This window comes from Nyctereutes procyonoides, unplaced genomic scaffold, assembly GCF_905146905.1.
Source record: "Nyctereutes procyonoides isolate TBG_1078 unplaced genomic scaffold, NYPRO_anot_genome, whole genome shotgun sequence".
Taxonomy (NCBI): domain Eukaryota; kingdom Metazoa; phylum Chordata; class Mammalia; order Carnivora; family Canidae; genus Nyctereutes; species Nyctereutes procyonoides.
Genome location: NW_026575151.1, coordinates 2588461 through 2604176, shown reverse-complemented (window position 1 = coordinate 2604176; position 15716 = coordinate 2588461). Strand labels below are relative to the sequence as shown.

The 15716-nt window shown below is 34.4% G+C and overlaps 1 protein-coding gene across 4 annotated transcripts in view; it reads right to left on the bottom strand.

Moving 5' to 3' along the window:
• The window catches only part of KLHL8 (kelch like family member 8), a 73806-nt gene that overhangs the window by 17548 nt on the left and 40542 nt on the right, over nt 1–15716 (bottom strand). For 2 of the 4 annotated variants that reach the window (XM_055313028.1, XM_055313030.1), the window contains exons 2-4: nt 12735–13091; nt 2207–2755; nt 572–758 (exon numbers count right to left, since the gene is read on the bottom strand). In XM_055313028.1, the coding sequence (XP_055169003.1) occupies nt 572–758; nt 2207–2755; nt 12735–12944 (946 nt within the window). In that variant the 5' untranslated portion in view covers nt 12945–13091. Of the gene's footprint in view, nt 1–571; nt 759–2206; nt 2756–4422; nt 4524–12734; nt 13092–13876; nt 15315–15716 lie in introns of those variants that run through there. The other 2 variants (XM_055313029.1, XM_055313031.1) reach the window with 2 other exon arrangements.

Genomic DNA, 15716 nt, shown 5'->3' with positions numbered 1-15716 from the left:
ACTGAACTCATAACCCCAAGATCAAGAGTCACATTGCTCTTCCAACTGAGCCAGCCAGGGGGCCCACTTAGTGCCTTTCTTTTGATTTGATAAAACACAAAAACTAGTAATATTTAAACACAAAATATGTGTCAAGCTCCATCCTTGGCACTAGGGATACACCTGAATAAGATATTTACCTGTTTCTAAAGAGATCAAAACATGTCAAATAAATAAATTTCAATGCACTACAGTTAAATAAAACAAGTGCAAACAAAGCATTCTAAAAGTACAAATGATAGAGGAATTAACTCTGCTAGAAGTATCAAGAAAACTTAAAAAAAAAAAAAAGAGATTTCAGCAGGCTCTTCAAAGTGTATAGGGCTTATGACTTTTTAAAAAATTGGTTTATTGGTAAAACTACCTGAATCATGTCCAGTAAGAATTCATATACAACCGTATTATTGCCAATTACTACTTTAAGACAATCAGATACTAACCATCTTACAATTAAGTTTGGGAATACATAACTAGTCCTCAAATACAACAAAGATCCTTCTAGTAGAGGTAATAAGATGAGTAATTTAATTACCAGCAGTATGCTTCCTTGGGGTAGTCCGAATGGAGTATTCAAAGTCAGGTACTGCTCTGCTACTCAAGTGAAGATGGTAATTTCTTGCTTCATCCAACAAATCTCTACATTTTAGATTTTGCTTGACAATCTGTTCTTTTGCCACAACACCCATAAGAAAATCAACTGGCAGCAGCGGCAAACGAACCTAAGATCATGAACAGTAGCAGATATAAGATTAAACTGTAATTAGATAGTTCATTCTGTACTTTGTAGTATGTTTACGTTGTTTTTAAAAACTCATTTATTGGGCCGCCCGGGTGGCTCAGCAGTTTAGTGCCGCCTTCGGCCTAGGGTGTGATCCTGGAGTCCCCGGATCGAGTCCCGCGTTGGGCTCCCGGCATGGAGCCTGCTTCTCCCTCTGCCTGGGTCTCTGCCTCTCTCTCTCTCTCTCTCTCTCTCTCTCTCTCTCTGTGTGTGTGTGTGTCTCTCACAGAAAAAATAAAATAAATGAATGAATAATAAATAAAATCTTGAATAAATAAAATAAATGAATAAATAAATAAAATCTTAGAAAAAAACCCTCATTTATTACACAAAGCCTTTCTAACATGTGAAGGAAGTTCAATGAGCCAAGTTCTAAAGTGATTTCTAGTATGGTCTGCACTAATGAAATCAGATTGTATGTTAAATACATCCTCCCCCCTTTAAATACAGATTTAAGTAGACTAATAAAATAATTCAATTGTCTTCACTCAAGTTACTTAATTCCAAAAATGGCAATGTCATAATCACAAGGCGCCACTGCTGCTGGAGAAAAGGCACAATCAAAACAAAATTGCCATATTTTGTTCTTTTGCCTTTTAAAGCTTAGATTGAACAAATGGGATTTCTTCATTACTTGAACAAATAAACATGCATAATATTAAATTAATGCTGTTTTCTCCAAACTAATCACCTTGGAAGGTTATATACTGAATGAGGGATGCATCCCCTATTAGGTAGAGGCACTCATCTTTCTTCCCTTAAAGATGCATTGATTTTCTAGTGGATTAAGGGGATGATCAAATCAGGTAATATGATTTTGAGTTAAAAGTACCTATGCATATACAGAAATAAGATAGCTGCAACATAATGAAACTTTTTGTTTCTGTTGACAAAATTATTTTCAAAGTAATTCTAATGCTTATTTTATTATCTCCCTTCCCAGGTTACCCTGTTGAAAATAAAGAAAGGAAGAACGAAAAGAAAAGAAATAAATAAGAAAAAAGAAAATGGAATGTTATGTCTTATGGTTCTTTCCAGATAAGAAAGTAACCACTATAATTTCAAAACTTCATTATAAACAATAGTTACTTAGAGCTGTTTCCTCAGAACCATTTGCTATCAGCATAAATAAAATATTCATTACTACAATTTCAAAGGGCTATTTTCAACATTCAGGTTAAAAAGCAAAGAATGGTATTTCTAATTAAATGTAACAAATTCAGACCTTTCCTTAAATAGTATAGTGAATAAATAGGAAAGTGAAGAGAAAGCCATTTTCACACAAAGATTTCTACATTCCTTTAGATAATCTACACATTTCATATCAGTGAAACAACCTAATTTGCTGCTATATCACATTTCTATACACCAGCTTATTTTAGCCCCTACCTGTGCAAGTGTTTCATCCAACCATTTGGAATGATGCTGTGGATTGGCAAGAAGCCACTTGATGGCCGCACTATAGACCTGCTTTTCATTCTCAATATTTAAGTCACTGGAGGACAGAAGTTTATGGAGATGTTGGGGTGACACACTTACAAAGTCTTCACATTCCACTACTTCAGTAAAATGCTCACAGGCATACTGATCCGCCATGTCCATTAAGTCTATTCGGTTGTGACTTTCAGCAAAAGCTCTCACTGCCAGGCAGTTGGAGGGATGAAAATGTAACTTCATGTATTCACAACAAGCTCTAGCCACCAGTTCAACCTGTAGAATACAGGCTGCATATAAGAGAGGTTGGACATTATCAACAGTCAAAGTGAGCCGTGAAGAATAGACAAACTTTACCAAGTCTTCTATTGCATCACCGTCAAAATCTCTGATCTCAATCAGTGTTTGCTTGGCTTCAGCCATTTCTGAAAGAAACATGGCTCTGAAGTAAGGGATAACACAAGCCAATACTAGTTTGTGACAAGAGATTAGCTTTGAGCCAACCTGTTTAAAACAAACAAACAAAAGGAGACTTAGTTTAATATAAAAATTAGTTTTAGATCAGCAATAAGCATGTGTGGTAGCAGGGACAAAAACCTGCACAAATTTAGTGTATTTGTTTTTAACAATCCAATCCTTTGGTTACTTATTTTAATCAAGGACAATTGCAATTTTCTTCTTCCAAAGTATTCACTTATCTTCTATATATTATCTAAAATGTATATATAGTAAACTACGATTTTCTAGCCTATCTCAAATTTCAGGAACATTCTGTGAATGAATGAGAAGAGCAACACACATTATCTAGCACTACTTGGGCACTATTCTTGTTTTTGGTCTGTGAGACCCTTTCTTAAAATTTTTTTCTCGGGATGCCTGGGTGGCTCAGTGGTTGAGCATTTGCCTTTGGCTCAGGGCATGATCCTGGATTCCCATGATGGCTCAAGACATGATCCTGGATTCCGGGATGGAGTCCCGCATCAGGCTCCTTGCATGGAGCCTGCTTCTCCTCCCCCTGCCTGTGTCTCTGCCTCTCTTTCTGTGTCTCTCATGAATGAATAAATACAATCTTTAAAAAATACAAAAATAAAAAGAATTAAAAATAAAAAAAATAATTTTTTTTTGAGAACCTGGATGGCTCAGTCAGTTAAGCGTCTGCCTTTGGTTCAAGTCATGAGCCCAGCATCCTGGGATTGAGTCCCACATCAGGCTCCCTGATCAGTGAGGAGTCTGCTGCTCTCTCTGCCCCTCCCCCACTCATGCTCGCTATCTCGCTGTCTCTCTCAAAAATAAATAAAATCTTTGAAAAACTTTTTTCCAGTTTTATAACTGACATAATATTTTGTAAGTTTAGGTTATATAACATAGTGATTTCATACATGTATACATCATGAAATGATTATCACAATGTTTAGTAACTATCTAACACCTCACATAATTATAATTTTTCTTTCCCTATGATAAGATCTTTTAAGATCTCTTAGGGGCACCTGCAAGGCTCAGTCAGTTGGGCGTCCGTCTCTTGGTTTTGGCTCAGGTAGTAATCTCTAATGGGTCATGAGACAGAGCCTTGTATTGGGCTCCATACTCAGTGGGGAGTTTTCTTGGGATTCTCTCCCTCTGCTCCTCCCCTCCACTCATGCTGATTCATGCACTCTCTCAAATAAATATATTTTTTAAAAAAGATCTCTTGCACAGCCCAGGTAGCTCAGCGGTTTAGTGCTGCCTTCAGCCCAGGGCCAGATCCTGGAGACCCAGGATCGGGTCCCAAGTCAGGCTCCCTACATGCTTCTCCCTCTGCCTGTGTCTCTGCCTCTCTCTCTCTCTCTCTCTCTCTCTCTCTCTCTCTCTGTGTCTCTCATGAATAAATAAAATCTTTAAAAAATAAAAAATAAATAAAAAAGTATCTCTTATCTTAGTAACTTCTAAATATACAATATAGTATTATTAATTAGTCACCATGTCAGGCACTATTCTAAGTACTTTTCACATATTAACTCACTTAATTAATTGTCCCAATGCCCCTATGGGTAGGTACTATTATGATCCATAATTTACCAGTAAGAACACTGAGAGAGTAAATAATCCATTATTTTGTAGTATATACTATGAACTAAAGTTTTTTCATTTCTTAAATTATTTTGAAATAAAAAAAATGAAATCTTAATCACCTTATTTGTTGAAAAATTAGACTATCAATACTTTGCTGTTGTAAACGGCACAATGAACTTTGCTGTCACTGATTCTATGTTCACACTTCATTATTTCCTACGGATAAGTTCCTAAAAGTAGAAATAGTATTTCAAAGTATAGGTACAGCTTGAATATATACTGCTAAATTGTCTATTTCTGATCTACCTACAATATTTGTGCGATGTTTCAAGTGTTAATTTATTGAAATATACTTGTCAATTTGATTTATGAAAATATTATCTCATTGTTTTAGTTTATCTTTTACTAATACCATTAAATCATTCATTTTGGGCTACTTGTATCTCATCTCTCCTATGAACTTTTTTCTATGTCTTTTTTCAATGTATTTGTAAGAACTCATACATTTAGAATGTGAGTCATTTTTCATATATATTTCAAGCTTTTCTCTTTTATGGTGCACTTTTTTATTCACCCCCTATAGATTTTTACACAATCAAATCAATCTGTGTCTTTATGATTTCTGCCTTATATTCTTTGCTTTAAAATGAGAATCATTCTAATATTCCATAAATATTAACTTTAGGTATTATAGTATTTTTTTGGTATTATAGTATTTTTATGGTTTTATTGTTTTATACTTATAATTTTATTTCCATCTGCAAGTTTTTGGTATTGAGTATCCAGTTTTCCCAGCCTTAACGTTAAATAACCATTAAGCACAAGTAACAGGATAGTGTTTTACCAATTTTCCTGTTTGCATGTAGCATTTTGACTGCATAATACACTTTTTGTTGGGTCTCATTATTTGGGAATGAATTTTAAAATGAGAACTTCTAGGGGATCCCTGGGTGGCTCAATGGTTTCGCAACTGCCTTTGGCCCAGGGCGCGATCCTGGAGTCCCGGATCGAGTCCCGGATCGAGTCCCGGATCGAGTCCCGCATCGAGTCCTGCATCGGGCTCCCGGCATGGAGCCTGCTTCTCCCTCTGCCTGTGTCTCTGCCTCTCTCTCTCTCTCTCTCTCTCTCTGTGTGTCTACCATAAATAAATAAAATCTTAAAAAAAAAAAAAAGAACTTCTACAGAAAATGGCCTGAGGAGTATAATGTATAAATGTTTTTGTTCATAAATGTTCCTCCCTGACCTTTTTTCACTAATGTGGAGGAAGAATGAATATCCCTTCAACAAATACAGGATTATCATTTCTGTTGGTTATACTGTATTTAATTTTTTAAAAAGTACTCACAAGGCAAGATTTAGATTCTATTGAGATTAAAGGTGTAACCTAGACTAAAGCAGAGAGATTGGCATGTTTTCAAATTTACTTCAGCCCTAAAATGGGATCTGAAACCTGATATTAAACATTTTAAAAAGAAACTAAAAATACCTTTTCAGAATATCTCCACATGCCACCACTGAGATTTAGTTTCTATGCAAATATATGTAAATCTTACGAGACATAAATCTGGTAAAACAATCTGCCATTACATAAAATAGAATTCTACAATTTCCAATTAAACATTATTTTAACACTGTCTGCTTATCCAAGCTGTATAAATCAATGAACCACAAACTATTTTCATATTGTTCATAAGGCTTTTTTCCCTCAAAAACTCTAATTTGATGCAAATGAACTAAAACTTGATTATTTAATACACACACACAATCATACCCCCTATGTGCCCTTTTAGAATAAATACCCATCTTAATTTTAAAAAAGTCTTTGAGCCATGTGTATGAAATAGCAACATGAGAATATCTGGCTTCTTATGCATTAATTCTCTTTTGACATTATTGAGTCTCACTGTATTACTGACAGCTTATTTCTATACTCTTGTGCTCTAGTACATAAAAATAATTATCAATTACCAAAAACATTTCATCAGAAAGTTAGGAATGAAAGAAAGCAGAGTATAAGGACTACATGCTTGAAATTGGGTGAAAAATACACAAATTACAAAAATAGTAGACATTACAATTTTAAATAAATACTACAGTATTTAGTAAATAATAATAAATGTTATGTTGGTTTTAACATAAAATACTAAAATTAAAATACTAATATTAATATTCATAAAATAACAATATTTATAAAATATTAATATTAAAATAAAATAGTGACTAATAAATATGAATACAATGATAAGTCCCTTTATACTAGTGAATTTTATAATTTACATTTTTTATTAGACTAATGAACATATGAATAATTCAAGATGCTCTGGGGAAAAATTATGTCAAGTTTAAACTTAAGTAGTGAAATATGTAGAATAACAACATTAATAAGATTATGTCGTCTTTTTTTTTTTTTAATTTTTCTTTATTTATGATAGGCACACAGTGAGAGAGAGAGAGGCAGAGACACAGGCAGAAGGAGAAGCAGGCTCCATGCACCGGGAGCCCGACGTGGGATTCGATCCCGGGTCTCCAGGATCGCGCCCCGGGCCAAAGGCAGGCGCCAAACCGCTGCGCCACCCAGGGATCCCAAGATTATGTCTTCTTAAAAAAAAAAAAAACTTGAAATACAAACCACTAATCAAAACCTTGAGTAATTTTCCATAGATTAGCCAGTAGGGATCAAAATACACACAATGAAACAAAGGTTTTTAGACTGGGAAACCACTTCACTTTCAACATTGGGATGGGAGGGAAAGATGGGCATGGGGGAAGTCAAGCATCCTCAATTTTTATTGCTGATTTGACATTTAAGTCCACCCAGAAAAACTACATGACAGACAAAAAAGAACTCTGAAAATAATAAGTGATCTTTTGCTGAATTATGAATTAAATAAGCTAAAAGTAACATAAAAAGAACATTAAACAAAGAACATTGATATTCCCCCCAAAAAAGAACATTGAAATTTCATTAGTTTTCAATTCTAACTTACAAAATGAACCTATTATCCTACATTTAAGGTGACTTACATTTCAATTTTCTTTTTTCCCTCTAAAATACAAATTCAGTGTATAAAATCAACAAAGAACAGGAAAAAAATAGCGGAAAAATTCTGCTCACAATTCAACAAACACTGTCAACCTGTTGATGCATTTCCTTCCAACTTTTTTTTTCTACATGTTATGAAACATAATTAAGACCATCCCAAACTTGGGGTGCCTGGGTGGCTCAATTAAGCATCCAACTCTTTTTTTTTTTTTTTAAGATTTTATTTTTATTTATTCATGAGAGACACAGAGAGAGGGGTTTGGGGAAGAGACACAGGCAGAGGGAGAAGCAGGCTCCACGCAGGGAGCCCGACATGGGACTCGATCCCGGGTCCCCAGGATCAGGCCCTGGGTTGAAGGCGGCGCTAAACCGCTGAGCCCCCCGGGCTGCCCCAGCATCCAACTCTTGATTTCAGCTCAGGTCATGATCTCAGGGGTCATGAGATCAAGCCCCACAACCTTCTCTATGCTGAGTGTGGGGCCTTCTTAAGATTCTCTCTCTCCCTCTGCTCTACTCCCACCCCCCACTCCACTCGCAAGCATACTTTCTTAAAAAATAAAAAAGATTGTCCTGAACTTTGTCATCATCTCCTAAGTTTCTGAAAACTTTTATAACCTTCATGTTTATTGGCTACCCTATACAGTGGATGTAACACACTTTATTTAATCATACTGATATTAGCCATTTACATAGCTTCTCCATATTTTAAAATACACTATTTCAGAGCAGAAAGTTTTTTCAGAATTTCAGAATATTTCATTAAGATGGAATCTGAAAAGAATTAATTAACCAAAAAATATAAGCTTTTTATAGCTCAACACTGTTAAACTGTACACGAAAAACAATGAGTCAATTTACATATCCACCAGAAATGCTTAAGAATATCTCCTTCACCAAAATTTCAAAAGCAATAAATGTTTAAAATATTCAATGTTGATAAGTAAACAATTTTTTAATTGATTTGATTTTTACTTCTTAACTATTTTTTTAAAAGATTTATTTATTTTAGAGGAGGAAAGAGAGATCTGGAGCAGGATGAGAGGGAGAGGAAGAGAATCTCAATCAGACTTCCAGCTAAGTGCAAAGCTGAGGCAGGGCTCCATTCCACAACCCTGAGATAATGACCTGAGCTGAAATCAAGAGTTAGATGTTTAACCAAAGGAGCCACCCAGGTGCCCCACTTCTTAGTTATTTCTAATATTTTTTCAAGAGATTTACTTTAGTGAAGTGAGAGTGTGAGAGAGAGTGTGGAAGAGGGGCAGAGGGAGAGAATCTTCAAGCAGACTCTGCTGAGTGGGGAGCCCAAGGCAGGGCACGATCTCAAGACCCATGAGATCATGCCCTAAGCTGAAACCAAGAGCCCGATGCCCGACCAACTGAGACACACAGGTGCCCCTTAATATCTTTTTTAAAAATGTGGCTATTCTAGTAACTATTCTTTTGCAAAGGAGTTGTTATTACATAGCTTCACTTCACTTCGAAGTATTAATTGTATAATCCCATTAACACAGTTTGTTAAAAATCATTTATAAAAATACTAAAAAAAACCTTTTTAAATCATTAAAACTAAAGTATATTAGTTTGAAATGTTTATAATCATGCCACTTAGTAACTCAAACTAAGTGTTTAAGAACTACATTGAAATAAAAGTGCCTAAAACAAACAGTGAAAGAGGAATAGAGTAGAAGAAAAAAAACCCTACATGCTCAATCTCCTTTTATGTATGTTAATAAGCTATATTCTAATTTCTCAATTTTTTTCTAATTTCTCAACTTCAGTCCTTTGTAATTTTGCCCTTTTAATCCTTTAGCTACTCTTTTCAATAATCCACCAATTTTAATCAGTTTGAATAACCAAAATAGTATTTTATTGCCAAGATCAAGAACAGGTTAGGTATATAAGACTCAAGATAGTTTGGCTTATGGTGAATTATCACATCATAATGTCTCACCACACCCACTGTTCTACAATCTTGGCTAATTTTACTACATTTATTAAAAGATCTGCTTAAAGAAAACAATGGATTAACACTTTAAGAGACTGAATAAACAACTATCTACAAATATAAGTATTTAAATACCTCTTTTTCTGAGAAACCTGAAAAAAATCAAAATGTCAATTTATTACTTGAATGTCAGAAAGTAAAAGTGATCATTTATTACACTGCTTAACACAGAATACTTAAGTGTTAAATATGAAAATCATCTCCTTTATTGTTTCTCTTTTATTAGATTATGTCTGTCTTCTAGTCAGGAGTTATCTGTTACCTTTATAAGGCTAATAATTTTATCATTTCTAGCTCTTGGAAGTATGCTATTATAATGTAGTTTATATATTTTGTTTCCCTGAAATCTTTTGGAGCACTTATTCTTACTTGGTCATTTAGAAGTTTGACACCAAATAATTACAACAATCTTGAAAATATTTATTAGAATCCTATAAATATTTGCTTAAAAAATCACAGAAACGTACTTTCAAAAAAAAAAAGCCAAATAATATGAATAAAACATATTCAGTGGCAGCATCAACAGATGGTGTAGGGAGCTTCCTTCTTCTAATAATCTGTTAACTTCTTCAAGTAAAATTAACAATGATCTTTTGTTTTTTTAAGATTTATTTATTTATTCATTCAGAGAGAGCGAGAGAGAGGCAGAGACACAGGCAGAGGGAGAAGCAGGCTCCATGCAGGAAGCCCGATGTGGGACTCGATCCCGGGTCTCCAGGATCACACCCCAGGCTGCAGGCGGCGCTAAACCGCTGCACCACTGGGGCTGCCCTAACTATGATCTTTAATAAGAATAATTACATTTCCCCAAACTACATAAAGCATGAGTAAAAGCATCTTTGTAAGTGTTACTCTTGTTGATCTATAGCATATAACTTAAGCATTATGAGTGCTATGCAATACCTCTGAAAGACAAATTCCCCTGACCTTTATTCAACCAAATCGTTGCCCCCTAAGAAACTTGCCCCATGTACAATTTTAGACCTGCTACTGGATATACTGTTTAAAATGTTTTCACTAACAAAATAATATATAAACAAGTTTTACCTCTCCCTGGAATGACTTAAAGACAATAATCTCTTATGAGAAGCCTTTTGAATCACCTCTCAGGCATAATTTATTAAATCCTCTCCTATGCTACCATAAAAATAACATAAAAATGATAATCGCTAAATTTTACTGTCTTTAACTTTATATTGCCTATTTCTGGCTAAATTTCAAATACCTTGAAGGCAAGAACAGAATATTATTCAAATTTCAAGTTTATTTATACTCTCCATGTACTAGAGTAAGACCTTAGTAAATATATGCTAAATAAACTTGTTATTTGTAATATAGGTGCTCATTTTGGAATCTAAAAATTGGCTAATGACCATATATACAAACAATAAAATAAATCTGGATAGTTGCTGGGTTTTTTTAAAGATTTTATTTTTAAGTAATCTCTATACCCAACATGGAACTCAAATTTACAATCCCAATATGAAGAGTCACAACACTCCACCAACTGAGCCACCTCAATGGTCTTTCTAAAATGTGTGTCCTTGGGGGTGCCTGGGTGGCTCCGTCAGTTAAGCATCTGCCTTTGGCTCAGGTCATGATTTTGGGGTTCAGGGACTGAGCCCCACATCAGGCTCCCTGCTCAGGAGTCTCTCCCTCTCCCCCTCCCCCTCCTCCTCCCCCTCCCTCTTTTAAAAAAAATTCTGACCATTGAAGAAATGTTGAATTCAAATTAAGAAACAAATCCAATAATAGATCTGTTTAAAACTTCAGTTGTAATACTTTCTAATGAATAGGAAGAGAATATACCATAGCAGAAGTATCTGATACCCTTGGAACAACAACAATAGTAACACGATCCAAATAGCTGATATTTGTTATCTTTCATATACCAAACGCTATAAGGACTCCAGTTATATCAATTCACTTATTCCTCACAAAAACCTAATCATCACTCTAATTTTACAGTTGAAAAATAAAAATGATAGTCCCTTAAATTAATGAAGTGTGTCTCATCCCCAAATGATCTCCATCATGTTTAAAACATAGTATTTCAGTTTTCAACCTCTGATTCTGTGGGAGTTATTTCAATCTATTGCTTAAGTTACACAATAAAGTTACAAGTTTAATTCTCACTTGCCCTATTTTTTACTTAAGAAAGTTACTATGTTGTACAAATTATTCTAAAATTCAATTATAAAATTTATAAAATGAATAATACTCTACTTAATTATTTTCCATTCATACATTGATATGCTGAATGGTAATTGAATTCAAATAATCTATTTTACAATCGGAACAGGACAAACAGTGTATGTTCTCATTCATTTGGGGAATATAAATAATAGTGAAAGGGAATATAAGGGAAGGGAGAAGAAATGTGTGGGAAATATCAGAAAGGGAGACAGAACATAAAGACTCCTAACTCTGGGAAATGAACTAGGGGTGGTGGAAGGGGAGGAGGGCGGGGGGTGGGGGTGAATGAGTGACGGGCACTGAGGGGGGCACTTGACGGGATGAGCACTGGGTGTTATTCTGTATGTTGGTAAATTGAACACCAATAAAAAATTAATTTATTAAAAAATAATCTATTTTACTTTTTTTTTCCAAAGCTAATGTGGGTCCCTGAATTTCACACTAGGGTTGAAAATTAGAACAATGGCATAAAATGTGGAAAATGCTGCATGAATGCATATGAATCATCAAAAAAATTTTAATATCACACTGACATATAATAGTAAAAAGGAATCTTAAACAAGTAATGAGGAACAATTAGAATATGGGTTCCTCCACACTACTTTATCACTTTATCAATTTTACTAAAACTGTCTTTTACAGCAGAATAACATGATTCTATAGACCATAGACTTAAAATTTACTATGCTTTTTCATCCAAGTCTAAATAGATTCTACTTCACTATTAGGTATAGAAAATCTCACTTAAGAGATAATTGTTTTAAAGTAGAGATTAAATTACCGGAACAGAAATATATACTAGAACACTAGTGCAGCTGAATAAACCACCAAGAATTCCTAACTTTCTAAGTTATTTCTAAATTCATAAGTTAAAAGCTTACTAGTTAACAATTTATTAATTTCCCTAATAATGACTACTTACTGTTTTAAGGTTCCAGAACTCTCAGAAGTTACATTACCAAGAAATAATGAATATTACCATTTAATTAGTACAATAAATTTAGCTTATACTAACCTCTAAGCACCTTTGCTTATGTCCTTTCACCTTCAATAAAAACGGATTGAGACTAGTCATCTTGACTGTAACAAGTAAGTATGGCACCAAAAATTTGTCTTGTGTAGTTCTAGAAACCTTCATTTTTCATAATGCAATAAAGAAGTTGAAAAAGAAAAATAGAGAGTCTCACCTTTAGTGTGACATCACAGAGTTCTCCATTTTCATAAAACCGAAGAAGGGAACCATGAAAATCTTTCCAAGCTTCATTAGCTTCAAAGATAAAGGAGTCTTCTCCATCACCATCACTAATTGAAGACCTGTTTTTTATTTGCTGGTGCTGCCTTTTCCCCTTTGTGCAGTGATTCCTAGCTTGTTTTGTATTCACAGATTCTGAAGCCATTTGCAACACTCTTCTTTTAATACAGCACTGTTCTCAAACATCCCATTTATTCTTTTGTAAAGAGTGGGGAGAAGGCAGAAGGGAGATGCTGCCCACTAACCTTCAGATATTTTTCAAAATCCACTCAAATTGCCATTGTTCAGTTTCCTGAGATTAAAAAATAAGTAAAACACATAAAAATACACCAAAAGAAAAAATATCATTAGTAATTATAGTTTACCAAAACTACATATGCAAAGTGACCACACAAATTATTACTTAAGGAAGAACAAGTTACTTTGTAACTTTATGCTAAATGTCATATAAGTTATCTAAGCTAATTATTCCACTGAAGGAACTCCTTTAAAATCTAATTTGAGGGGCATCTGGGTGGCTCAGTGGTTGAGCATCTGCCTTCTGCTCAGGGAATGATCCCAGGGTCCTGGGATTGAGTCCCGTATCAGGTTTCCCACAGTGAGTTTGCTTCTCCCCCTCTGTCTATGTCTCTGCCTCTCTCTGTGTCACTCACGAATAAACAAAACCTTTAAAAAAAAAACTAATTTGAAAATTCTGGGAAATGGTGGAATAGAAGCAGCAGGAATCTGCCTTCCCCACATAGGCAACAATTACACTGGCAGAATCTGTCTGATGTAACTATTTTGGAATTCTATGGAGCCTGCTAAAGGCTTGCAACTTCCAGGGAAAGACTGAGAAGTTTAATTTTGGTCAATTTAAGCAGTAGCAGCTGCCCATCACCACATCCTCAGTCAGGTGGCAAGTAAGCAACTGTGTGCATGTTCCTTGGAGGAGCTACAATTTTTAGGATTCAGGGTGGGCAAAAAGGACCCAGTCCTCCAAATATCAGGGATCTCTGCTGATTGCTGACTACTGCTTCTGATCACAGCGGTATAGATAAAGAAAAAGGTGTATAGCCATTATTAATACACCTTTACCTGTTGCAAATCCCTCCCTCTTGGCTGAAGTGACTTCCAGATGATTTAAAAGGCTTGTGCCCTTTATTCCCATTCATTTTTTGGTTTTGGGGTTTTTTCCTCCCCCTTTCAGAAGCAAGACACAAAAAACAAGAGTATAAACAAAGAAAATTAGAAAATGACAATGCATGCCAAGGGAAATGCTCAAATAAGACCTGAGAAGACCTTAAATTATACCTCAGGCTGGTCTTCAGCACAGAGATGGTCTAAAAGCAATCAAAAAGAGGAGGAAAAAAAGTAACAAAAAATAGCAGAACTTAAAGAAGAATTCAATTAGATCTGGACACTGATTTCCAGAATTACTACATTATTAGATCCAAATGCCTAGTGTTCAACAACAAAAATCACAAGGCATACAATGAAACATATTCAAGGTGTGTGTTGGGGGAAGAAACAAACAACAAACTGTCTTGAAAAGGAACTAATGGAATTTATACTAAATGAAAACTTTAAAACAACTCTTTTAAGGATGCTCAACTAAAGGAAGATGTAGAATCAGGCACACAATCAATACTATCAAAAAAAGAAACACAAAAACTAAATAAAGAGCAAACAGAGTTCCTGAAATGGAGAAGTACAATAACTGAAATGAAAAATTCACTAGAGGGACTCAGGACAGATTTGAACAGGAAAAAGAAAGAATTACCAACCTCAAAGACAAGACAATGGAAATTATCGACTCTCAAGTGGAAAACATTGAAGAAACATGAGTAGAACCTAAAAGACCTGTGGAACATCAAATAGACCAATATACATTATTGGAATCCTAGAAGAGTAAGTGAGAGATAAAGGGGAAGAGAGAATATTTAAAGAATAATGACTGAAAACTTCCAAGATTTGATGTAAAACATAAATGTAAACATTCAAGAAGTTTTATGAAAGAGGAATTAAAAGAACCACACCAAGACATTATAAACAAGCTTCCAAAAGCCAAAGATAAAAAAGAATCTTGAACACAACAAAAGAAAAGTGAATTGTTAGATAGAGGATTCCTCAATAAGGGTATACTCGCAGATTTTTTTAATCAGAAACTTCAGAAACCAGCAAGGATGGGCAGATATGTTCAAGGTACTGAAAGACAAAAGCTGTAATCAGAAATATTGTATCTAGCAATAATGTCCTTCAAAAGTGAGGAAGGAATTAAGGCATTCCCAGATAAGCAAAAACTGGGAGAGTTTGTGACCATTAGACACCACCTGCAAGAAATCGAGTCCTATAAGGTTAAATAAAAGAATGCCCAAGAGCAATTCAAAGCCATATGGAAAAATAGAGTTTGATAAAAGTAAATACATGGAAAAAAAAGTAAATACATGGGTAATTACAAAATCTGGTATTACTGTAGTTTTGGTTTGTAACCACATTTTATTTTCTACAGATTTAATACACTAATACATCCATAGAAGAAAAAGTAATTAATGTGAAAGCAGCTTTACTGTAACTTTCATTTGCACACCGAATCTTGTTTCCTATACAACTTGAGAATAATTTAAAATAAATAAAAAATTAAAATTAAAAAATTTTAATTCAAAATTTAATAATTGCTAATTGTATAAAGATACACAAGTTAAAATGGAAAGGATAGAAAAAAAAATACTCCATGCAAACAGGAACCAAAAGAGGGCAAATATAGCTATACTAATACCAGATTAAAAAAAGACCTGGAGTCTGAAAACGTTATAAGAAACAAAGAGAAATATATTAACAAAGGATCAATAGAATAAGAAAAGACGATTACAATGATCATACATATAATGACAAATAATGAAAATACTTGAAGTAAAAACTAATAGAATTGAAGTGA